The 24,795-nt window shown below is 34.3% G+C and overlaps 3 protein-coding genes across 3 annotated transcripts; 1 reads left to right on the forward strand and 2 right to left on the reverse strand.

Moving 5' to 3' along the window:
- Positions 1–229: 229 nt before the first annotated feature.
- On the forward strand, positions 230–3,742 carry LOC132182581 (uncharacterized). Its single transcript, XM_059595866.1, has 8 exons — positions 230–488; positions 984–1,211; positions 1,303–1,440; positions 1,605–1,683; positions 2,790–2,861; positions 3,026–3,101; positions 3,246–3,302; positions 3,401–3,742. Exons 2-8 carry the CDS (start codon positions 1,023–1,025, stop codon positions 3,492–3,494), a joined length of 705 nt encoding a protein of 234 aa, XP_059451849.1. The 5' UTR covers positions 230–488; positions 984–1,022; the 3' UTR covers positions 3,495–3,742.
- Positions 3,743–9,552: 5,810 nt separating this feature from the next.
- Positions 9,553–11,709, reverse strand: LOC132181404 (V-type proton ATPase subunit D-like). The gene is made up of 2 exons (XM_059594609.1): positions 11,529–11,709; positions 9,553–10,554 (listed from the first exon to the last, which is right to left on the reverse strand). The coding sequence occupies exon 2, from the start codon at positions 10,540–10,542 to the stop codon at positions 9,757–9,759; it is 786 nt and encodes a 261-aa protein (XP_059450592.1). The 5' UTR covers positions 10,543–10,554; positions 11,529–11,709; the 3' UTR covers positions 9,553–9,756.
- A 4,231-nt stretch (positions 11,710–15,940) lies between these two features.
- Positions 15,941–20,425, reverse strand: LOC132181406 (citrate synthase, glyoxysomal-like; the record flags this gene model as incomplete). The annotated part of the gene is given in 10 exon segments (XM_059594612.1): positions 15,941–16,316; positions 17,462–17,585; positions 17,688–17,785; positions 18,356–18,476; positions 18,595–18,668; positions 18,808–18,883; positions 18,955–19,074; positions 19,392–19,501; positions 19,702–19,764; positions 20,321–20,425. Coding segments are annotated over 10 exon segments (1,023 nt in total), but the record flags the coding sequence as incomplete, so codon positions are not given.
- Positions 20,426–24,795: the final 4,370 nt, after the last annotated feature.

The raw sequence follows: 24,795 nt of genomic DNA on the forward strand, positions 1-24,795 counted from the left end.
ATCAACTCCTTATAGGACATTAAAACAAAAACAAAAACAAACAAGGACTTGATAAAATAAAAAGACACGTGGTACATGGTACATAGTTTTATTGACGGTAGATAAGGATATATCTAACTCTGTGACTAATCTACTTCCTTTGAATAGTAAAAAACAAAGAGTAAAAAGTGGAAATCTAACGACTTCGGCAATTCTGACGTGGGAAACTAGTAGTTGGAAAACCCGCCACAGTGGGAGCTGTTCCCCCCGCACGAACCAGGTTCTCCCAGGCACATAACGTCAACTCTTTGTCTTGTCTTTAAACCGAAGGCTTTCCACATCATCGTCGTCGTCAGTGAGAGCCGGTGCACGTTAGCCAATACCTGTTAGAATCTCTCTGTTTTTTGTACTATGTGAGGGAAAAAAAAAAAAAGAAAAGCGAATCTGATCATAATCAAACGGTCTCTTCTCCGTCCGGCGATTCCCTTCTTCGTCTCCCCGATCGCTCGGTCAGTTCCCCAAATCTTAATCGGCTTTAATTTCTCCTTTTTTTTTTTTTTTTTTTTTAACTTTTAATCTTTATAATTTCGAATTTCTCTGTCGCCGATCTGATACTTGTTTGTTTTTATTTTGCGGATTTCTTTTTATGGCTTCGATTTTCTGGTAAGTTAGAAAGTTTTGTCGTCTTCTGATTGGCTGCTGAGAAAGCTGGGGAAACAAGAAATTTAGTTTGTAAATTTTAAGGTTTTCTCTTAAAATTTTACTCAGCTTTCTCAGGAACCAAGCAGAAACTGGATATTTTTACTTTAATATTGGGTTCCAAGGAAAATTTTAAAATAAAAAATAGAAATTAAGAAAGAGAAAAGCTCAACAAAGTGGTTGAAGAAAGCTTTAATTTTAGTTGAATTCATTTAGATTATTGTAATTTTTGAAGTTGCAAATGTTTTGTGTACTTGGAATGAAGATAAAGATGAGAATTGAATGTGTATTGGCTTGTGTACTAGCTTTAGTGAGGCATACCAGGACAAGAAGAGATCAAAGATATGCTGAGGAAAGAATCTGTAGTGAGTGGAAGGAAACTGGTTCCATCATTAGTTGATCTTTGCATTAAGACAACGATTGATAATGTAAGGTATCTTGGTGATGTTGGTGAAACAGATATAAATCTTCTTGATCGAATTTTACCACATTGTACTGTCGAACAATTGACGCACATTGAGAAGTGTTCAGAAGTAAGAAGGCCCGTATTATCTTTGAAATTAAATGTTTATGTTATATTTAAGCAGGAAATTTAAAGTGCATATTTTTTAATTAATTCTGTAGGGAAGGGATCTTAGTCCAGTGACTGACAAGTTGTGGAAGAAATTTTATGAAAAGCAGTTTGGTGCTAAAAACACAGAGCAAGTGGTTGAGAGGATGAGAAAAAGTTCGACGGCATTTAAATGGATACAATTGTATGAGGTGATCATTTATCTTCCTTTCTTTTTCAAATTATCCTTTTTAATAATTTTCATTGTTAGATGCAGTTTTCTTTTGTAGGTAGGTTATTTTTCAGTAATTGATAAGGCAATCAATATTGCAACTTTTGCTAAGCATTATAAAATTTGGGTGATCTACTCTGCCAGGCAAAATTGGAAGACATTGCTGAGCATGAGAAGAAATCTGTTGCTCGACTTAAGCAACTATACAAGAAAGAAGATGCACGTATGTTCTTTCTAATCTCAAATAATCTGTAGAAGATCAATGTTCCTTTCCCCGCTCCCCCCTTTGAATAGAAAAAAAAAAATCTGTAGAAGATCTATGTCGTTTATTTCTATTCTTCCCTGTGATTATATATTAATGTTTTATGTTGCATGCTTTAATGCATGTGATGTATTTCTTAAACTCTTGTATCAGAGTTGCAAATTATATTAGCTTCCTATAATTGCTTTGTCCATGAGGATTCAGCTGTGACCTTGTTGCATTTGTCTTTCCATTATACAAATTGAGTTCTTACATTCCATTACCATAACAATCCTTTCATAATTCATATCCTTCAAGGAGTTTCAGTTTTGCTGTTGTGTACTTTTTATTAACATCCCAAATATTTCGGGATGAGGTATACTTGAGCTTTTCTCTCAGGTTTAGGTATTTGGAAAAATCCTATGCACCTTCAACCGATGGTTATTGAAATTATTCCACAGGTGGAGCAATTGTACTTAACTCCATTTAGGGCTCTCTATGAACTAGATAACTTGGTCGTAGGGATTAAACAGATGATTCTCTGTTCTTGAACAAGTATCACACGCTGTTGAAATGATAATCCATTTCTTTATTCACTGGGAGTCGGTGGATACAACTGGTAAAATTGAATCCATTCTTAAACCATGCATAAGATTAAGAAAATACCTAATATGGCTCCCTGTGGGATGTTGATGCAAGATAAAACCCACCGATCCTTAGTAGAACCACAAGCAAATTTCTTTTCTACCTCACCTTGTGCACCTAGAGCCTTGAGGCAAGCAGAAATCCATGGAAGTTCTCTATGACTTGCCTGCAGAAGAATGAGATAGAAGTTTGATAGGTTAAAAAGAAAAAAATTAGTCCTTGGAAAAGTTCAAATCAGATTTTTGTAATCATCGATTCTGATTTTATTTTTAACTAAAAAAAAATTCTGGGTTTTATCTGTTTTCCATCCATTTTGCTTTATTTTTCTTTAAAGTCCATGAATCGCTCATTCTATGAATTTTTATGCATCATTTACTAGTTAAGGGCACATTTTAATACTTGTGCACAGATGATTTTCTCAAAATCTGTTGGACTTTTTGTAGGAAAACAAAGTCGGCAAGTTCAGCTTTGCACGAAGGTTCCACCTTCAAAAAATAAAAGAAGCTTTTGTGGAGGTAGTCATTCTATTCTGTTCTAGTTTCTTCTGTTGGTGTTGCTGAATGAGTTCAGCAATCTGTTTATTTCCAATCTATCTGTTAACATGCTGAGACTTTGACACTGTAGAGACTGCACTCTAAATTTATGTTTTAGTTAATTTACTTTTGACAATTCTTTGTAGGTAGTGGACCCGGCCACAATGTTTCAAACGTGAAGAGCAACTTGATGAAGAAGTCAAAAATAGATTTTCTTAACAGGTAGTCTTGTAGGGAAAGTTCCTCTTGAAAAAGTTATAAATCTAAGAAGAAAAAAATAAGGAAAAAAAGAAAAATATATTGGCCTTGTGTGATTTGCTCTCAAGATTTCCCTTTCATGATTTATTGACCTGTTCTTTTGAGCAGTCGTGAGATGAAGAATCTTGCAGCTATGAAGAAAAAGCCCTTACCGAGGAATGAAGGGTAAGAATCTCATTTATTTTAAAATTATGTGTGAGACGCAATTTGTAGATGCTTTCCAATTCTCATTCTATGAATCTATCACTTGTTGTCCCCCACAGTCGTCCCTCGCTCGTAATGAAACCAGCTCAGTTTTCTCGAAAAGATTCTGCCACGACTACCAAGCTTTTCAAGCCTGTAGAGAGAAAATTTTAGAAGCATGCCTTCTGAGTCTTGGCATTGCTGTCTTGGATAGGAATTTTCACTCCAACAATCTGGGGTTCAAATCTTCTTGGCCAGGCAATATCATGTTTTTCTTGCTTTTTTTTTAACCATTCTTACATCCCAATAAACAGTATCTGGTTTGTAGGGTATGTATATTGGGCCCTTTGAGGCAATTATAAAAAATCCTAGGTGGTTGCAAGTTCAATTATATGGAGATATAAAACAGAAGTAAATGATCAAATGACGGGGTGGTATTACGCCCACCACACCTTCCCCCCCCTTTTTTTTTTTTTTTCTCATTTTAAGGTTATGCATATAAACTTGACCCAAAGTCCTAAGAGAAATAATTTACATTAATATATTTTTTTATCTTTTTTCTATCTCATCCTACAAATTTAATAGAGTAATCATTAAATCACAAATTATATAAATTTCACACAATTTCAATAGTGGATGGTTGAGAGAATGAATTCTATCATTTCCCAAGCCTAAATTTGTAAAATCGAGAAATCATGTACCACTAAGCCTCTTTTAGGTTTGTGTATGTGTTGAAGATCAGTTGGTTCCTAAACTTTCTCATTGTTTTTTTTAGGGAAATTAGGCTACTAATCCCCTCTGTTTTTTTGCCATTTTGACTTTAAAAGCCCAGTTTTCAAATTGATAAATTTACGACTTACGCTCTATTTCGACGTAAAAGGTTTTCTGTCGAAAAATATAGCGAAATCATTTTTCACCTTGAAATATTTTTTGGCTTTTCGCTCATATGGAAAATCAGCTATAGCGGAAAGTGGCTAGAGACTTCCATCGAACATTGCATCGAATATCGGCAACCTTGATGGCGGCGACGAGCAGACTTTGATGGCAGTCAACGGCATAATTCCAGCGAACTTCGTCAGCAGAGGATAATGAAATGTGAGAGAGAGTGTGTGCAAGAAAGAGAAACTCAAACTCAATAAATGGCTTCAAGTTTGTAAAAATGAAACAATTTTATAGATGTTAAAATTTTTCCTAGTCAAATGAAAATGTTTTCAATTTTACCAAAATTTTTGATCATATCTAACACCCAAAAATAGAAAAACATTTTTTTTTTTCATAAATAACTAAAAAAATGCAGTTATGTCCTTCAAATAAAAAAAAAAAAAAAATTTAAAAAAAAAAAGGGATAAATGATATTTTGGTCCATGTGGTTAGGATTTTTGACAAATAGCTGATTGAGTTTTAAAAAATGATTAATTATTCCTTGGGATAAGCAAAACCAAATAAAGTTTAATTAGTCTTTACAGTTTAAAAAGTTGACAGAATCCGTTAATGTGCTATACTAGCACCAATTAGAGTGTGATACACGTCACTTACAAAAAAAAAAAAAAATAGTAAAAAATATTTAAAACAAAATATAATTTTTTTTATTACAAAAACAAAAAAAAATAAAATAAAACAAAACAAAACGAAACCATTGTTAGCCGAACCACCCCTGATTCTTTCTCGATTCATTGAGCTGCTATGTTAAAGATTTCATATAACACATAATCGTAATTAGAGCTTCTTGAAGATCACAAAAGAATCCTCACCAATGTATTCATTCATTTGCTGTGTAAGTACAATCTTCCCTTTGGCACTCGGCCTTTCACTACAAAACTCCTTTACATTTTTGTAACACACCAGCTATTGATTTGGGAATTTCTGTATAAATTAAGGATTAATGATTGAAGGATTTGTAAAACAGTGGATTGAAAATGGAATGGAAACGAATTACAGAAAATGATCAATTCGAGTTTGATCAGACTCCTTTACAAGACTAAGGCTAAATTATAAAGAACTACAAACTACAGGTTTCATAAGATACAAGATATTCGATAATGGACTTATACTGACTTTTGGTTTATATACCATTTGTCAAGCCCCAGCTGTTAAGCCCAATTGATTGCAGCTGTCAAGCCCAACTGACTAACAACTGTCCAACCCAACTGACTAACAATTGTCCTGCCCCACTTATAAACCCAGCTCACCACACACCTGTTACAATTGGTATTAGAGCACTTTCTTGGCACTAGAGCTTTGCTTTGACGCATCCAACAGTGAATTGGCACAATGTCATAAATTGTTACAAATGGTAGAGGAATGGCATAAGGAATTTCGCCGGAGCATGGAGGAATATCATGAGAAAGTTCGCTAGAACATGGAGGAATTTCTTGAGGAAAGGCGCAAGTACTGCACTCAAATGAACTATGAATTGGACAATATGCTTAATATTTGTCGAAAACTTGTAAAAGTAGAAGCAAATAACATGCCAAACCAAAACATTAAAGGGCGTCGACTCACTAACAGCTATCCAGCCCAACTGACTAACAACTGTTCAGCCCAACTTATAAACCCTGCTCACCACACATCTGTTACAATTTTCTTTCTTAGCACTTCTTTGATAATCTTTCTTTGTTTTCGTTTTAGTTCATCAATGGCTCAGTTTGAGCAAAAATGGAAAAATGGTTGGGCTGGGTCACGACAGTTGTCATGGGGCATGACCCATCCCCAACCACTACCTTAAGTGTTAAGGTGGCTCACGGTCCTACAGACACCCCAATCTAACTTGAGGGGGTGGCTCCACCTCCTTTGATTGCGATGGCCGTGAACCACCGTGGGTGGTTAGGAGCACAACTTAATTATGGCTAAGTTTTGCCATACATGTACATGCCTAGTCTACTGTTGTGGTTGGGCTGGGTGCCTGCCTAGCCACTTTTTCCCTTTTAGCTCTTTTTTAAAGGTTAAATACTTTATTCACCCTTATGATTTAACTTCTTTATTTTTTTGACTCATACACTTTAGTTTTTATCACAAGAGGTCCCTCTGGTTTGCTTAAAGTCAAAAGTGGTCCCTCTATCAAAATTTCGTCAAAAATTTGAAGGAACACCACATTATCACCCATCACAGTTTGACACATCCCATATAATTAATTATTTTTTTTTAAATTAAAAACATTTAAAAAAATATTAAAAAAATTATAGTTGATTAAATTTTTTTAAAAAAAAAAAAAAAATTGGGGGTGGCTACTTTGGCCATTTGGAGGTGGCTGGCCACCCCCTTGGGCATGGGGTGGTTTCGCCACCCCCCAATGGCCAAATGAATTTTTTTTTTTTTTTTCAATTTGCCCAAAGGTGGCCATGGGGTGCTTCGGCCACCCCCATACCGGTTCTTGGGAGTGGCTGAACCACTCCCAAGGGCCTTCCAGCAAATTAAAAAATTAAAATAAAATAAAATTCAATTGGCCCTTGTAGCCACTCCCAAATTTTATTTTTTATTTTTAATTTAATTAAATATATATTTTTTAATATTTTTAATTTAAAAATTTTAAATTTTTTTTTTAATTAATTAATTATATTGAATACGTGTTAAATCGTGACAGGTACTAATGTGGTGTTCCACCAAATTTTGGATGGAATTTTCATGGAGGGATCATTTCCGTCTTTAGGTAAACCAGAGGGACCTCATGTAATGAAAAGTAAACCCTAGGGGTCAAAAAATTAAGAAGTTAAAACTACAATATGGTGAATAAGGTATTTAACCAATTTTTTAATGTTTTAGTTGAAAGGTATAATTATATTTTTACAGTCATGTTTTAGAGGTCTTGAATTTAGAATGTGACTAAATTTTGGTCTTAAATCTATCAAATTTAAACAAGGGTTTTGAAGTCAAAATAGCATAAAAATAAAAAATAAAAGAGGTTTGTGACCGGATTTCCTTTCCATTTTGTCTGACCACCATTATTATTTATTTGGAGAAACTTCACTTTAACCCCCTGAACTTTCATCTGATTTTACAAATCCTTCATGAACTTTAAATTACTCTAAATTAGAACCATTCTGTTAATTTTAGCCGCTAAAAATACTAAAAAGACAAAAATGTCCTTAATTTTTATTTTTTTAAAAATAAAAAAACGTTTTGGAAGTTGAAATTTTATACAAAAATCAGGGGTATAAACGTCATGTAATGTTTAAAATCTGACGGAAGTGTCCACATTGAGTGTAATTGAAAGTTCAAGGGTTCAAAATAAGATATTTGCAAGTTCAGGAATGGTTTGTAAAATCAAGTGAAAGTTCAGGGAGGGGGCCAAAGTGAAGTTTTCCCTATTTTTTTTTTTTTTTTTCTAATTGAAAAAAGGAAAGAGTTACAAGGAGGGATCATTCTCTCTTAATCCGAATGAAAGATAGTGAATGACAAAATTTTTCTAAACACAGTGTGAAAAACAACCCATTTAGCAAGAATTTCGTAAGATATTGCTTTCCAAAATGTACCAGACACACACAACAACACCTGCCCAACTATTTATTTAGATCAACACACAAATTTTATTATTTTCGGTTCATGTCAATAGATACCCAACAGCAATGAGAATTTTAGGAAAAACTACATTTTATCTCCTCAAAGTTTGGAGTGATTTTCAATTTGACCTCCAATATTTCAATTTTTGCAATGTACCCCGCAAATTTCCAAATTTTTTCAATTCGACCAATTTTATCCCAAAATTTTCATTTTGTCCCTAATTTTTTTATTTTTTATCGCAAAAAAAATAAAAATTGGTGGTGCAAAAATGACTAGATGGCCAAAGGGGTGGCCCCCGATTTTTTTTTTTTTTTTATAATTTTTTATAAAAAATAAAAAAAATAATAAATTAGAGGCAATATGAAAAGTTTGGGATAAAATTGGTCAAATTGCAAAAATTTGGAAGTTTGGGGAGATGCATTGCAAAAATTGAAACAGTAAAGGTCAAATTGAAAATCGCTCCAAACTTTAGAGGAGGTAAAATGTACTTTTCCCAGCATTTTATTTTTGATCATGTCATGCTAATAGTCACCGACCTAACTCTCTACTCATCCAAATGGACAGTAGACAAAATTTTTGATTGGGAGTTTACACAAACAAAAATATCGATTCTGATAATTGGTTGTGAAGAAAATTTTTTGTTAACTAATATTCATTTGTCAAAATTTTTGGTCTCCTCCGATGTTCATTTGTCTAAGTTTTTGTCAGTTGGGTATTCATATGAACAACCTCTGCACATTGTGTGATTCATCAAAAATGTCAGTTTTTTTCCTTTTTTTTTTTTTTTTTTTTTGTTAATGACGAGGAACCCCTCTAAAGTATGGCTACTTTGTGTACCCATTCCTGTCGGGTAAACCTCGGACACGAAGCGCACTTTCCACACGAATAGGATAATACTCCGGCTTCGCTAACGGACTGCCACAACGAACTATTTGCACGTAAGAGATTCAAACCTTAGACCTAATGGAATGCCACCAAGACCAAAGCCCTTGCCACTTGAACCAACCCCCTTGAAGGTTCAGAAACTTCATGTTCTCCTATGATAAGAAAAGGCAAAAAGGCAAATTGAAGACCCTTCAACTTGAAAAAGATGAGACAAGATCCTCCATAGAAAATGATAAATTTAATCATTTGATTAATAATACTTTTAACACTCCTCACAATCTCTACTATAATACCATGTTAAATCATATTATTTATTCTAAAAGCGTTAGCTAATTAGAAATTTTAATCATTTGATTAATACTTTAACACTAGCCAAAACAAACTATGATTTTTTGGAATGTATAATTTCTCTAAACCTTAAACCGTTAACATTCTTTGTAACTTGCTGCAAAAGTCTAAAATCTTATATGCTCACAAATTTTTGCTTCTTTTTTACAATTCAACGTTGGTAAAGACACAAGACATCATCAAAATTTACAAAAGTTTCTTTTTCCCCTTTTTCAATACTAATTTTCATAGATGGTTTGCTTGTGTTAAAAAAAATTGTAAGTATCATCAAAATTACCACTAAATCTAAACACTCTTGGTACTAATTATGATTTGATGATTGTAGCCTCAGCAAAAGATAATTGAGTGGATAAAAATCATAATTCTATATTAGTTCATAGAAAGTAAAGTAAGCAGCAAAACTCATAAACCAACCAATCTACTTTCTTCCAGCGTATGTTATAGGTTATACCTATTGAAATTTCCCAGGATGCACCACTGCAATTAATAATGACACCATCCATACATAAAATGACAACTGATTCAATATGCCGTCTTGAAAAAATCAACTCCAGGCAATAAATATTTCAGAACTACCAGTAACAAAATCATATTCAGAAACAATACACAAGAAAAAGAAACATACCTTAAACTTTTATTCAAGACACTCCTCAATTAAATAATACTCGTAATTTTCCACGAAGAACATATAAACTAACCCTCCAAATCAGAAAATGATATCCTCATCCATCTCTCCACCTGCAGATAATAAGTTGTGAGCTGAATTTATTGAAATCCCTTTCTGCAAAGATACCTTCTCCGCAAACTGCTCCTCAGCAAACTGCTTGGCAGCTGCAAGCTGCCTCTCAATTTCCCTCTTCTTATAACCCTGTATCTTCTTTAACCTGAAGAAATCCTCCCTTTCCAGCTCATCCAACTCCGCCTTAATGTAATTTATAGTGTTCTCCAACCTCGGCTTCACAACATTCTCTAGCGCATTAACCCTACGATTAGTGGTCTTGATTGCCTCATCAAGAGTCAGGAATGATGTCTGAAGTGAAGCAAGCTCAACAAGGACCTCGATTGCTTTCACATAAGCCGTACGACAGAGCTGAACTTGTTGTCCACCTCTAGCCAATCCAGTAAGATCATTCTTAGTCTCACCATCAGTAAAATACTCAAACTTGGGGAGCTTCACACCAGCAATATTTTCTTGCTTTGATCGAACTTTAAGAGATGCATTTTGGACATTCTCAAGGACGATGTGCTTGATGTTCTCTCCAGCAACATACTTGGCTTCAGTTAAGGCAAATGAAGAGGTCTTCATGATCTCTCCCATTGATTCTTTTGTGGAGACAATCTTTTTAAGAATCTGACGGAACTGCACAGTTAAAGCATCACTCTTCTTCTTGAGAAGAGCATGACCTCTAGTAGCACCAACAAGGCGAGCTTTAATGACCCCAAGCACTGTCACAGTGGGAACTACATTCAAACGCTGGTTTTGGCCAGACATCTTTCCAAATATCTAAGCCCAAGATTTATAAACAGGTTAAAACATTGAAACAAAGAAAGAAAGAACAAGTAGCTTAGTGCATTAAATATGAATAGAACAAAAATTCCCAACTTTTATTGTTCATTAGAATAATAAACCGAAAACAAAACTGTTTATTTCCTCGAAAACAGTTAGAATAATAAATCCCATCAATGCATATTGCATAATCAAGCAAAATTTCTAACATTGCTTCTTCTTTTCTTTTTCTTTTTTTTTCTTTTTTTGATGAATAACGATTTATTTAAATTGAAGAAGAAGAAGAAAAGTTGACATAAGTGCCGGAAGACCATGAAATTGGGCATTAAGGCCTCTTTGTCCCAAGCTATAGAATAAAGCTCTGGAAATAAGGACTCATACCAAAGAAACATTTTACCATGACATCTTCTTACTGCAATCACACCATTATAGCATACCTGATTTTGAAACCAAACATTTACAAAGCGCATAGACAAACCCACAATTTATAAGTCCTAATGACGTATTCACAAAGCCGGATATACAGAGACTAAAAGCAAGAAGAAAGTAGTTCCAAAAACAAAAATGTTAGCTAATCGACACGTTAGATTTCTCACTCCCTAGCATGAGCCCTAGCAGAATTACAAAAAAACTGTTAGATCCCACCATTGAAAACTTCTTTTATTTGGATTCATTTTCCTTCCACACAAATTTTCGCAGTAAACAAACAGAAAAAGCTAAATCATGCACAAGAGAAACTGGTTCCAATTGTGGCCATGTCAATCAGGAACTTAAAATCCATAAACAGGAAAGCGTCTAAGAATGTGAGCAAATAACGGTGCCAATTCATTCAGTAAAGGAAGAAAGATTAACACTAATCGAAATATGGGTTCTTCTAAAACCAGTTGTAGATCGGGGTTGAGATTTGGCTCCAATCCTTAAGGAGAAACAATTGAATATAATAGAGTTCGAGTATGAAATGAGAGAGAAACCTGTGATTGGATTCAAGTATCGGAGAAAATGGTGTGGCCGGATCGGAGAGTTGCCCAATCGGGAGTTTTCATACAATGTTGTCTCTGCTATTTTCGATCTTTTGGGGCTTTTTGTGAACCTTCCTCAGCGTACAAAGTAAATCATGTCATATGTTGCACTTGCATCCTCTCTCTCTCTCTCTCTCTCTCTCTCTCTCATAACACATTAATTAAAAAACTGACTAAATTATTGAGTTGATATTAGAGTTTGGACTAACCATTCTACTTGTTAAAAGATAAAAATAATAATTTATTTTAAGGACGTATACCCTCGTATCAAATCGATTTTTTTTATTAAAAGAAAAATCATTTATTTTTTTTAGAAATTTGTATAAAATTACAATGTTTTACTCCGAAATAAATTAGGACATAAATTTTTTCTAAATTGGTTTGAAGGAAATTTCCTTCAACCTCCTCTAATAAGTGACAAATGTCATTCAACATGTTCGAGTTTCTTAAAAATCAATATTTGAGTTTTTGTGTTAGAAAAATGGTAATAAATAATTGTTAAGAATAGAAACGTGATATAATACTTGACACTTGTTAAAGTAAGTTTGAGGAAATTTTTGTCCATAAAATTAATATAAAATAAAAATGAGTGGTTCAACCAACGTTAGAGTAATGGGTGGCCCAATTTGGCTTCTAAGATGACCGAATCACCTATTAAGGGCATTTGAGACTGGGTGCTCAAATTAGGGGTGCAAAGGCGGTTACGGTTAGCGGTTAGTGGCAATAACCGCTAACCGTAACCGCCCTAGCGGTTAGTAAATTTTACTAACCGCAACCGCTAACCGCCTAGCGGTTAACGGTTAGCGGTTAGTGGCCGGTTAGCGGTTAGTGAAATAGATAACCGCCCGCTAACCGCTTTTTTAAAATTGAGCTTTTTTTTTTGGGCTTTTTTTTACCCTCATTTTTTTTTCTTGTATTTTTAATATCTTCTTGGGCCCAATTGCTATAAATATTTGAATTGTCATTGGATCATATGATTAAGTGTTGATCTTATAAACTTACAAACAAACAAAAATACTTCAATTGTAGTTATAAGTAACACATTGTTTAATCAAATGTCAATTACTTAATTTGATATTATATGAATCACATTGTCATTGTCATTGTACATGAATAATTGATTAAGTATTGGAATTGTAATTGGATCATATAGTTAAATATTTATCTTATACATTTATATTATTCAATATGCATATAATATAACTACAAGCAATTATATATATATATATAATTCAAAATTGTTCAAAATTGTTAATTTTTTTTTTTTTTTCTTTCAAAAAATGGTTAAATTTCTTTTTCTAAAAAATGTTCAAAAAATACATTAATACTTCAATTGTGATTATAAGTAACACATTGTTGAATCTAATGTCAATTACTTAATTTGATATTATATAATCATATAGTCTCATTAAATTATATCATATGATTCATATGATTAATTATTTAAATTCTTATCATATTTACTTATAATCTTTTTTCTTTGAATTGAACTTAATATCTAATGGTAAATGGTAATGTTCAAACTCCTAAATCCTAAATTCTTAAAGTATCTAATAATGCTTTAATTAAATTGTAGACTTGTAGTTATAAGTAACATATTGTTTAATTCAATTGAATCAATTGTGATTATCATTGTACATGAATCATATAATTAACTTGTAGACTTATGACTTATGAGTTATGTCATATTATATATGTATTATTTATTATTATATAATCATATGATTTAATGATCAAGTCATCATGTGATATAATCATATCAATTATAGTGATAATATGTAAATTACTAAAATTATAATGATAATACATTAATACTTAAATTATGTTTATAAGTAACACATTGGTCATTGTTTAATCCAATGTCAATTACTTAATTTGCTATTATACGAATCATATCATCATTGTACATTAATAATATGATTCACTTGAAGTCTTGAATAAAATATTTGAATTGTCATTGAATCATATGATTAAGTATTGATATTATACATTTATATTATTCATATACATACGTAGACTTATATAGACTTATAACATATATAGACTTATAAGTTTATAACATACATTGAAAATAAGTCTCTAGATATTTAATTGTTGTATTAGTATGAATTGGTATACTTATGAGTTATGTCATATTATATATGTATAATTTGTTATTATATAATCAAATGATTTAATAATCAATCTCATGTGATATAATTATATAAATTATAGTGATAATATATTAATACTCAAATTGTGATTTAATTATTTTTTTTAAAAATTGTGATTTAATGATCAAGTGATTATGTTATATGTATAATTATAAAAATATATTATATAAAAAGACGGTTAGCGGTTAGCGGTTACGGTTAGTAGGCCCAATAACCGCTAACCGCTAGGCGGTTATGGCGGTTAGGCGGTTAGCGGTTAATGCGGTTAAACGGTTAGGCGGTTAGACGGTTGGCGGTTATAGCGGTTAGCGGTTAGCGGGCGGTTAAAAACCGCCCGCCTTTGCACCCCTAGCTCAAATAGCTCCAAAAAGTTATTTTTAGTTGTGCTTGGCCACCACCACCTTTTTGTAATGGATAGAGTTTTTCTCTAAATTGGGTGTTGGAAGAACTTCTTTCAACTCAATTTATAAAATTGATGTGTCATTTGAACATATGAGATGCACATGTTTTTTAAATAGTAGGGCCAAAGTTGAAATAAATAATATTAAAAACTCATGTGCATCTCACATGTTATTAAAAAATGGACACGTGTCAATTTTATAGATTAGGTTGAAAAAAGTTCTTCCAACCCAATTTGGAGGAAAACTCTGTCCTTTTGTAATCTTTATTTTGTATTTTGGTTTATGTTTTGTTTTAAAGGTAGAATTGTAATTACTTGAGGATTCCATCACAAAAATTGATGGACCGTACCCTAAGAATCTCTAAGATATCTTTTGTACCTTACAGATGGATTTAATATAAGTCTAAGTCCTATAAATTGTCCTTAAGAAGTAGCTCAATCGGCTGGATACTATGTTTCATGAAGTTGAAGTCATTAGTTCGAATGCCCTATTTCCCTCTTGTGAACATTAAAATAATAATAATAATAATAATAATAATAGTAATAATAAAAGTGCTATAAATCAATTCAGTAAAAAAGAATAAAATTACTATTCCCTCTAGTACCACAACATTGCTCGACATACTAAAAAAGAAAAGTGTTAAAATATTTTTACTCAAGTTGACCTCATAAATTATCATTTGTCACAGTTAAATCTCCTTGAATTACCTTTTTTTTTTTTTGTTGCAAAAACCACCCGCCCTTAGTCACTCGTTAAATCAAATAGATGTTTTAGACATAAAGGACAAAACTACCCTCAAGTAAAAGAATACAAAAGGTAAAACCAAATGAAAAAAATGTAAACTAAGAATTAAATATAAAAAATAAAAAAAAAAACCATAAAAAAAAAAAAAACCACAAGATAGTCTTCGAACTACTGCTAAAAAGTTGTTTGGAGGTTACTCGATCACTCCCAAATCAAATGGAGGTGGTCGAACCAACTCTAAGCATGTTTTGAAAGTGGCCGATTTTAACTTAGTGGATTATTTTGCAAAGGAACGATAGTACAAGGCTATTGAATATAATCAACAATAGTTTGTGAGAATATGACTACTAGTAATTTGTGACGATAATGTGTAAATGAGTGGTACTTTGAGAATAAAGGTATTTAACCCTAAAACATATTATAACCCTAAATTCAAACTATTTTTGCAAAAACACCTTCAATTATCATTTGTGATCTTTAATTCCTTCAAAGTTCCAATCATCCGAAGATCTTATAAAAGCCTATGAGGCAAATTATTTCTAAAAGGGAAGGGAAGTCATAAAACCAAATTCAAAAGATTTGGTACGCTCAAGCAGACTTCTGCTCTTAACCACGCAGTTGCATTGCAAACGTTTAGCAATCTCAAACAACTTTAAATCTTAACAGCATAGTTTTAAACATCGTTTTTCACATCCTAATCACTCGCATCCGCATTTGTGCACACAAAAATAAGAGAAAGGCTTGGTTACATTATCTTGTACATCTCTTTTGCAAATTCACTATTAAATCTGTAAAACTCATATGCGGGTGGGCTCCACATATTTAATGGTAAATTTGCAAATATCTTGTACGGAAATGTACAAAAGAGAATGCAACCAAGCCTTTCTCCACAAATAAACACCATTCCAAATTCCCAACCTGTCTCGTATCATCACTATGACACAGAGGAAACTTCCATTTAATGTTGCGTTGAACACAAGTCAAGTAGTCACCATTTGAGAAAGGAAAAAACAATACCACACCTTTAATCCGTACCAGCAAGTAGAAATAAATTTGTGCAAGGGCATGCTAAAAAAAGCTTATTATTGATTTCAAGCTTGTAACTTAAAAGATGAAATTAATGCATAGAGACACACCAATACACCAATGTTCTTATTTGTGCTGTAATACATTGACCCAGAAACCATTCCACTTCTACTTGTAGGCATCCTTCCGGGAAGAAAGCTGCAAAGAGAGATATATTTATTTCTTACTATAAATATATTTGGAAATTTATCCTTTGTCATGTTTGAATGAACCCCAGATTATGCTTAAATCCCAGATCCAGCCAAACGCCGCCTAGAGGCATTTGAAATAGACACCCGACCAAGCCTGTCTGCCTCTGTCGAAACCATCCTTTCGTTGAGTGGCATATAATGCCGCAGCCATACCCCAGTATAAACCTGAATTGTCACAGAGAGAGAGAGCAAAAAATCATCAAGATATATAATTAAATGCCAAAAACAAAAAACAAAAAAAGTGATCTTCGAATACTAGCATCTACATTTTAATTACTTAAAACCAGAATGAAAAGAAAAGAATATCTGGGGAGCCAACACCAAAACTGTCGGAGCAGAATTTAATATCGGTTTGATTCATCGTACTGTGCAACATATTGGTGTCCTGCTCTTTGTCCCAAAGGACAAAAATAATTCATCTCTGATCTTTCAAGAGCTTTTTGAATCCATTTTCTAGGTATGAGACGGATGCCCTTTCAGCTAGGGAAAGGGGGTCTTTGAAATCCTAGGCTTTATTCCGATTTGTGCTTGGGACAGTAACAATCATAAGAAAGAAGAGCTTCCTGGCTTTGCAAGCAGCAGCAGCAACAAGAAGAAGGCTCCCTCTGTGCTTCATATGAAAAGAAACCCGACTCATCCCACATTGGCATCTACTCTGTCTTCGTCTTTCAGGGGTGGAGGAGGAGGAGGTTCCTCGGACCCACCGCCTGCCATAATTGCAGCTGAAGATGGACCCACTCAAAAGGACAAATGGCAATCGGAGCTCCAACTGATTCTGAGTGGAATAGAGAGGTGGTCACTAGCGGCGGGAAGAGATGTGCGCTTGGATTGGAAGAGGCGGGGAGAGATGTGCGCTTGGATTGGAAGACTGGGATAGCATGTTATCGGGAATGGCATCAAGATGACCCTTGATGACAGCCTCCTCAAACGCACCAGCTACCTGGCCAATAGCCGGTGGTGGGGTGCTGGTTAGTTATTAGGCTGCGTTTTCTTTAATGTATATATTCTTAATTTATTCTATATTTATTTTTAACAAAAAAAGTATTTTAATGTTTCTACTCAGGGTTCTATTATTGTGTTGTCACCTAACGAAAGAATAGGAATAGCCATTCTATTCCAATTTCTTGTAGTCCTAGTAATACTCATTCATATTTCCAAGTAATTATCATTCTAGTGTACCAAGATACTCATCATTTTGTATTCTAGTGTAGAGCACAACAACGCAAGATACTCATCATTTTGTTGGAGGATCAAAATTCATCACAAAAAGAAAAAATGAAGTGAAAAAAAATTAAGATTGAGGAATTAACCTGTTGTGGTCTCATTATCTTTGTATCAGGATCATCCAGAGACTCTCTCCAGTGTGCCAAGTACCCAGCCATTCGTGGGATTGCAAATAAAACAGGGAAGAACTCCGTTGGAAATCCCATTGCCCTGATTAATGAGAATTTAGTACTTACATACCAGTTATGTGCTCAGACGAAATTCAAGTTACCGTACAGTAAGAGCAGTGAAATCAATGATATTTGGGTGCACCTATATATTAACCCCGAGTAGAAATCAACATTTGGATATAGCTTCCTCTTAACAAAATACTCATCAGATAGTGCAGCCTTCTCCAAAGCAATAGCAACCTACAAATGGCATAAAGTTAAAAGAATGAAAACCATAAAGTTTAGATTGTCATATTCAAGAAATTCTTGGGTAGCAGCATGCTATCGAACACGAAACTGTAACTAAAAATCATCAATAGTGAATTGAAACAGAACAGAATCTAATAATGACTAGAATAAATAAAGTTCATGTCTATGTCATATTCATCATTTAATGCCCGCAAGAACCACAGTTTATATTCATCATATTTATATTGAGTGCCATCACAACTCATGCCATCAGAGTTAAATACCTGATACAGTAATAGATAGTAAGTTCTACACTCCATTAACCTATGAGTTATTTTAATCTCCTTATCTCAATTCTTCATTCATTGAATTCTACCATTTAATTGACTTTGGTATGAGATATTTTAATTGATTTTAATTAAACTTCGGTGTTTTAATCATTGATTTTGATAGCAGCTCTCATAATTTATTAAACGCATTTAATTCCAGAACTGTGCTAGGCCTCAGAATAATAGATTGTGAAATGAACAGTAGACACATTCTGTCCTCCACGAAGAAATGCAAAACGGAGTAGAAAATCACCTCAATCAGAGGATCCCGGCCAACAATGGAGAATACTTCCTCTGCCAGTTTCTTTATCACCTTGGCCCTTGGATCATAGTTTTTGTACACACGATGCCCAAAACCTGACATCTTGCGCTTCCTGGAGAGATGAAATGGTATAAGAAAATAAATTAAATTTCATAACAAATAAATACCACATTTCGTGTAAAGGACGCTATCGCCTTTTAGCGAGATAATTGTGATATAACAATAATTACCTGTTTTTTACACCCTCAATAAACTCTGGAATGTTGTCAACAGTTCCAATCTCACTCAGCATCTTAAGAACAGCCTACAACAAACAAGATAAATAAGAAAAGCATACCTACTGGTGGCACAAAACATAATCTGAGCATAACATTTGGAAAAAAGATACCACCTTCTAGCAGGAAAAAGACTATGAGAATGAGATCATGCTGTTAAGTATATACCTCATTAGCTCCACCATGAAGAGGACCATACAATGCTCCAACAGCCCCAGCAAGTGCAGTGTATACATCAACACCACTGCAGAGACAGCAAGGTATGTGAAAAGAGTTTAGTGCTGATTTATTTTGAATGTGTGCTAAGATGCCTACCTTGATGCTAGATGCCGAGCAGCAGCTGTGGAGCAATTCATTTCATGTTCTGCATGCAGTATGAAGAGAATATCTAGAACTCGAGCTAGTCTAGTATTGGGTTTATATGACCTATTGCCTCTGCAAGTTTGTGGAAAGAAAATTTTAGTTAGGTTAGAGGAGGCATAATTCCATATCTCCAAAATAATAATAACACAGTTAGGAATTATATATATATATAAGGAGTCGGTTCTTTCCATGCTGAAGAACAACGTACTGAAGTCATATTCCATGGAAAGAGGATGATATGACAAGAAGTCAACATCGCATTAGTACTGGCCTCTTAAAATTAAAAAATAAAAATAAAAAATAAAAAATAAAAAAATTATCGTTCTACAGAGATAATTAGTATGTGATCTACAATATCACTGATAACAAAATATGCCTGAAATACATACAATGAATCTAGCATGTATAAGAAATTCTCTGAATAAGAAAGGTTGCTGGAAGGGAGAACTGGAGGCCTTCCTGCCATCCTCAAATAAGCTGCTGCAGCAATGGTGGGTGCCTGGAAATAAATATTGATTTTGCATAAATTAGTTGGAAAATACAAAATAAGTGTACTGAAAGCCGATAGTAGCCAGCATACTACCAAAAATTTAACTGGGCACGACACGCTTATACAAATTGCAAAATCGAGCATTTATAATTAGTGAAGCACTTTAGCTAAGGCGCAATGCCAAAAGAAAGTAAAGTGAATAAGCAAACCTTCCCGAGAACACGTGCTATTTGTTTGTCTTTCACTTGTTTCGACTGGTAAAGATCTTGGCCCTGTATCAAGAAGAAAATAATAATCAGCAATGTCAAAAAGCCTCTTGTAAAATCACAAATTAATAGAATTACCCAATTATTTAGCAAACTCCAGCACAGAATTCATACCACAACAAGGTCACTTAGACAAGGAAACTAAGAGATCAATATATTTTTAAAGGTGGATGCCACTTGTAACTAAGCTCTTTTTTTATTATTTAAGTACAAAATGAACATCATCTTATGGTAATTGCGGAAGTAACATTTTCAAAAACAGCAAGCATAAGGGGATGCAACTTATCCACATTCTGAATAGCAACACTATACACATGTCAAGAATTGTTAAACTGCATCCCCGACTTCGTGCTTTCTTGTTACTTTTCAATGAAGTAAATCGATCTATCAGTTTATTTGCCCAACCCTGAAGCTGGGAATAAACTTTCACGCTGTGCAATTATCAAGAAAGAATTGCAGGAAAGTAAATCTCAAGAAAAGTGGAACGAAGAAACAATATAACAATGCCTACTCATAAGAGTACATATGAAACAATACCTCAAACTCAAAATATCGAACTTACTCTAAGAGCAGGATTGGCATCAGGATGAAAGATGGAAAGAGCACTCATTGCGCTGACAAGTACACCCATTGGGTGAGCATCATGAGGCATTGCCTGTATAATATCCTACAAGAAAAATTTAAGAATCCACCTTTCAGTCAAATGAATACGGAAAATTAACATAAAAAGGAAAGCAAATTTATCAGAGCTCTTTCTATCATTGTTCTACAAGCATAGATAAGGCTGTTTCTTGCGGATAAAGATAAAGTCGAAGTAATCCATCATAACTCAAAAGCCTCGACTAGTTAAGTAATTGGATATCCTAGGACAAACATCTTTTATTACAAATATATAGCTAGCACCATTCCACAAAAATACAGTTGTGTTAGGGCCTGTTTGGAATTGCGTTTGAAAGGTCTAAAAGTGCTTTTAACATTCAAAAAGTCCATTTGAAGAAAAAAGTACTTGTTTGATAAAAAAATTAAAGCACTTTTAAGGGTTCAAAAAGCCAAAAAATGGTCAAAACGCACTTTTGGCAAAAGCTTAAAAATGAAGCTTTTGCCCAAAAGCACTTTTTGACTTAAAAGCTCTATTTCTTAAATGCAATCCCAAACAAGCTCTTAATCATGTTCCTTTTGCTGAATACAATCTTGGATACTGCAGTGGCAAAAATCATAAAAGTGCACAATGATGTTTCTCATTGTTCCATGCTGATAGGGATGTTTTATGCTTAATCTGATTTGCAAAATTTACTGTAATGCCATGGCACATAATAAATAAAAGATATACATTGAAATTCCTGGAGGTTAAAATAATGTAATATGTAGCCCACGTCATCCATGCGAACAAACATGCAATTTTTATTCAAGCTTTATGTGATTAAAGCTGAGAATCAATAAGTGAGCAGCAAATTAAGTGAGGAGCATCACTCTTCCTAGCTATGGAAAGACAGAAAGAGGAAAAAAAAAATGTATATTATTATGTCCTCTCAAGTAGCAGCGATTTCTATCAGGACATGTGAGGTTCATCAGCTAGCCTTGATCAAAACAGAAGCATACTCCGAGCTATCTGCTAAAACAGCATCATGCTATCCATCTAGAGATAGCTGCGACTGAATCTTTCATAAGATGTGCATACTAGTAAGTTCAAATAATGACCAAAACCAATAAGTCAGATTACCTTTTTTCAAAGTATATGCAATAATAGCCTTTTTCTGGTTACATAAGAATTTATTGAAAATAAAGAGGAGAACAACTCAAGTACATGGGAAACATGCAAAAGGTCCTCCTAGAAGTTACAATCAAGAACTCATGACTTCAAGAAAATCCAATGAAGCGGAAGTAGGGATACAAGATGTTTCCAAGATGTCACTGCTTTTGTCCATTGTCAAAGCACCTTTTGATTCCATTGGAAAACTCAATTTCGATCAAATTTTATACTAGACAACACAGATCGGGTAGCCTTCCCCTGCCAAAAGCCGTTGCCTATGATGGAGTGAACCCCATTTCCAAATGGGAAGAGGTACCACTTAACTATAAAGATTAGTCATTCATTCAGGTGGCAAACCATTTTTAGAATCTAACAAGAAAAAAAAAAGAGAGTTTTTAATAAATCATACAAAATGAGTTTTTATGTTATATACAACAAGATGTTGAAAGTGCCGGTCCAACTCAATTGTATTAGCTGGGACAAATAACATGTACATTCCAATTAAAATATTGTATTGTTAAAGGTCTAAACCAAATGCAAAACCTCTTCCATAATACATACAGGTAGGCAAGATAAGAGGCACTCAACTGAGATAAAAAGAACCCCTTGGCCTTGTCTGAAGCACAAGCAGGTGGAAGACGCTTTTCTTTTGTTGCTCAGAATAGATTTCTGTAGCTGCCTCACTGGCAGTTAACCTAAGAGCAAATGGAAGCCCATGTGTATAACAGCCCATATCCATCAATAAACAGCAGTGTATTCTATTTTCCAAAAATTCTTTCAGCCACAAGTTGTCAATAATTTTTCTTTTTCAAAAAAGTACTTCAACTTCATTAAAAGCGGAGAAGGAGTGGAACCTTAGTACACAAGAAGTATACAAGAGAAACCCCTTAATATAGAACGCAACCCTTACACGAATGGATCACACATGACAGTAAGACTTCTCTTCAAACCTTTTCCTTTTGGAAGGGATCCAACAAATTCTATCCTCACCTCCTTGCCTTATTATGTGAGAATACAACAGCTCAAAGAAAGAAGAGACAACTTCCACCTCCCAATCAAGCACTAGTTTGGTAAAGAAAAGATGGGACGATTCAGGTGAGATCCAATGTAGATCCAACTTTCTATTCACTCATGGATTCCAGGCGGTCCGAGGGGGACCACCATGGCTCCTCTCTTCTCAAGAATCCATACATCCCTTATCATAATATATGGACAACTATGTCACATCCCGATATTTCTCTTCTTTAATCTTGTAAATAAATTCGAGTGTTACGCTGAAATAATCTCACACAGCAGAAAAACTGTAATTATCAATACAAAACAATACCGTTAAAATACTTTTTCTTTATACAAAAATACCCAAAACTATGCCAAACAAGACATTTATACAAATCTACTCCACTATCTAAACTCTAGACAAACTTCACCAACTTGAAATCTCTATATATCTCAAATATGAATCTATAATCACAACAGCATAATTACCTTGACTTTCTATTCCTGCAAGCACTACAAAAACTGTGAAATAGTGAGTCAATTGATTCCCGATAATATAAATCATTGTTAAAGCATTTATATCAAAGGCCAAACATTTTATAAAATAACAAAGATGTAAATACTTATTAAAACTCATTCTGCTGCAATTGATCATTAACCATAAATTTCTAAAACATTGACTCTCTCTCTCTTGCCAAAACTCTCTTTCTTGCCTTCTCTCCCTCAATCTCCTTCTCTGATTATCTCAATCTCTCTACGTGGTTATAAAGGAAAAGAAAGATAAAAATATTGAAAGTGGGTAGGGAGTTGTACGTGTGTGAGAGGAAGAAGGTTAAAAGAGAGAAAAAAATAGGAAGTGGGTTGGATTTCACTCCAATTTATTAAAAACAAATCTAATAAAATCCTAACTTCCATTAATAACTTGAATCCAACGAATATCACTCAAAACACATTAAATCAATCATCAATTATCATAATCATACTCCAAATTATCATCATATCTCATAAATCACCCAATAAAATAATCAAGATATAATCTCTCATATAAAATCAAACATCGTGATATAATAACCTCAAATCAATATTCATTCCTATAATATTCATAAGATTTAATAAATTCCTCGAGAATAAATATCATTACCTAATATCATCAAATAAATATCTCCAAAATAGGACTTTTAAAATCTGGGGATATAATTTTTTTTTATAAGTAATGTTGTATATATAACCAAAAAAAAAAACGCAAAGCGCCTCTAAGTACATAAGAAAGTATACATAGGTAGCCCAACACAAGCCCGAAAACACAACCCAAGAAGACCCAACCCAAAAAACCCAACAAGAAGCCGCAGCCAAACAGAAAACCCTAAAAGAGAACCCAAAACAAAAGCCCACAATAACCTAGCACCAGCCCTAAAAACCCAAAACCCCTACTGCACCTCAAGAGGAAAAGAGAAATCATTTTTAGTCCCAAAACAACCCCATCGGCGCTGGCATTTCTCCGAAGAAAGTCTCCGACCTCTAGCCTCAAATTTGATGGAGCACTCCAAATTCTTGAGCTCCCTCTTTCCCTTAACCTTTATAGGCTCTCACTCCTCTTCAACCTTCGAAAAAATATTCCAAAGGCTTTTCTCGTCACCACCACACGTCAACCCCACAAAGGAGGTGAACTTCGCCGCACCAAGCACCACCTCGGAATAGCCCTCTGCCCCCTTCTCCGAAGTATCCGCCACAACCTCGGCCAGCAACTCCTTGTTCTTATGCAATTGTTTAGCTACCTTCTCCTTCACTCTCCGGGCATACACCAGTTGAGACTTAGAAACAAAGGAAGCCGCCCCGTTGGAAGGAGTAGACATAACTGTAGAACAGACCTGCATGTCTACAACCATAGAAGATGCCTCCTTCACTACAGGCAGAGCAGGAGAAGCGAGTCTAGACCCTAAGAACCCCCTTCGGAGCAACCCTTTCGCGGAAACAGAGACCACTGGAGGGACAGAGACCACCGAAGCAGCAGGAGAAACAAAAAGATCCCCAACCCTGGACAAAGTACATACCAGAGTAGAATGCTAGACCTGGACAGTCTCCAGCAACAATGCAGCCTCCAAAGAAGAACCATATCCCAATGCAGTCTCCCACCAACGCCTTATCCAATCCAACGTCCACAAGAGAAATCGGCGTCGGTGCCAACACAAGAACCTTAGGTGAATTGGAGATCAACAGAGAAGCCACCTGTGTAGACACAGCCTTACCCACAGAAGGAACCCCAGAAGGCGACTCGAAGGCTGCACTCACAT

The sequence above is a fragment of the Corylus avellana genome, chromosome ca5 (genome assembly GCF_901000735.1).
Source record: "Corylus avellana chromosome ca5, CavTom2PMs-1.0".
Classification (NCBI taxonomy): domain Eukaryota; kingdom Viridiplantae; phylum Streptophyta; class Magnoliopsida; order Fagales; family Betulaceae; genus Corylus; species Corylus avellana.

Excerpts from the sequence above, each read along its gene's own strand:
- LOC132182581 (XM_059595866.1), top strand. The coding sequence starts at position 1,023 with ATGCTGAGGAAAGAATCTGTAGTGAGTGGAAGGAAACTGGTTCCATCA. Across the intron at positions 1,441-1,604 it reads AATGGATACAATTGTATGAG|GCAAAATTGGAAGACATTGC; the intron begins GTGATCATTTAT and ends CTACTCTGCCAG. Across the intron at positions 2,862-3,025 it reads TAAAAGAAGCTTTTGTGGAG|GTAGTGGACCCGGCCACAAT; the intron begins GTAGTCATTCTA and ends AATTCTTTGTAG.
- LOC132181404 (XM_059594609.1), bottom strand. The coding sequence starts at position 10,542 with ATGTCTGGCCAAAACCAGCGTTTGAATGTAGTTCCCACTGTGACAGTG.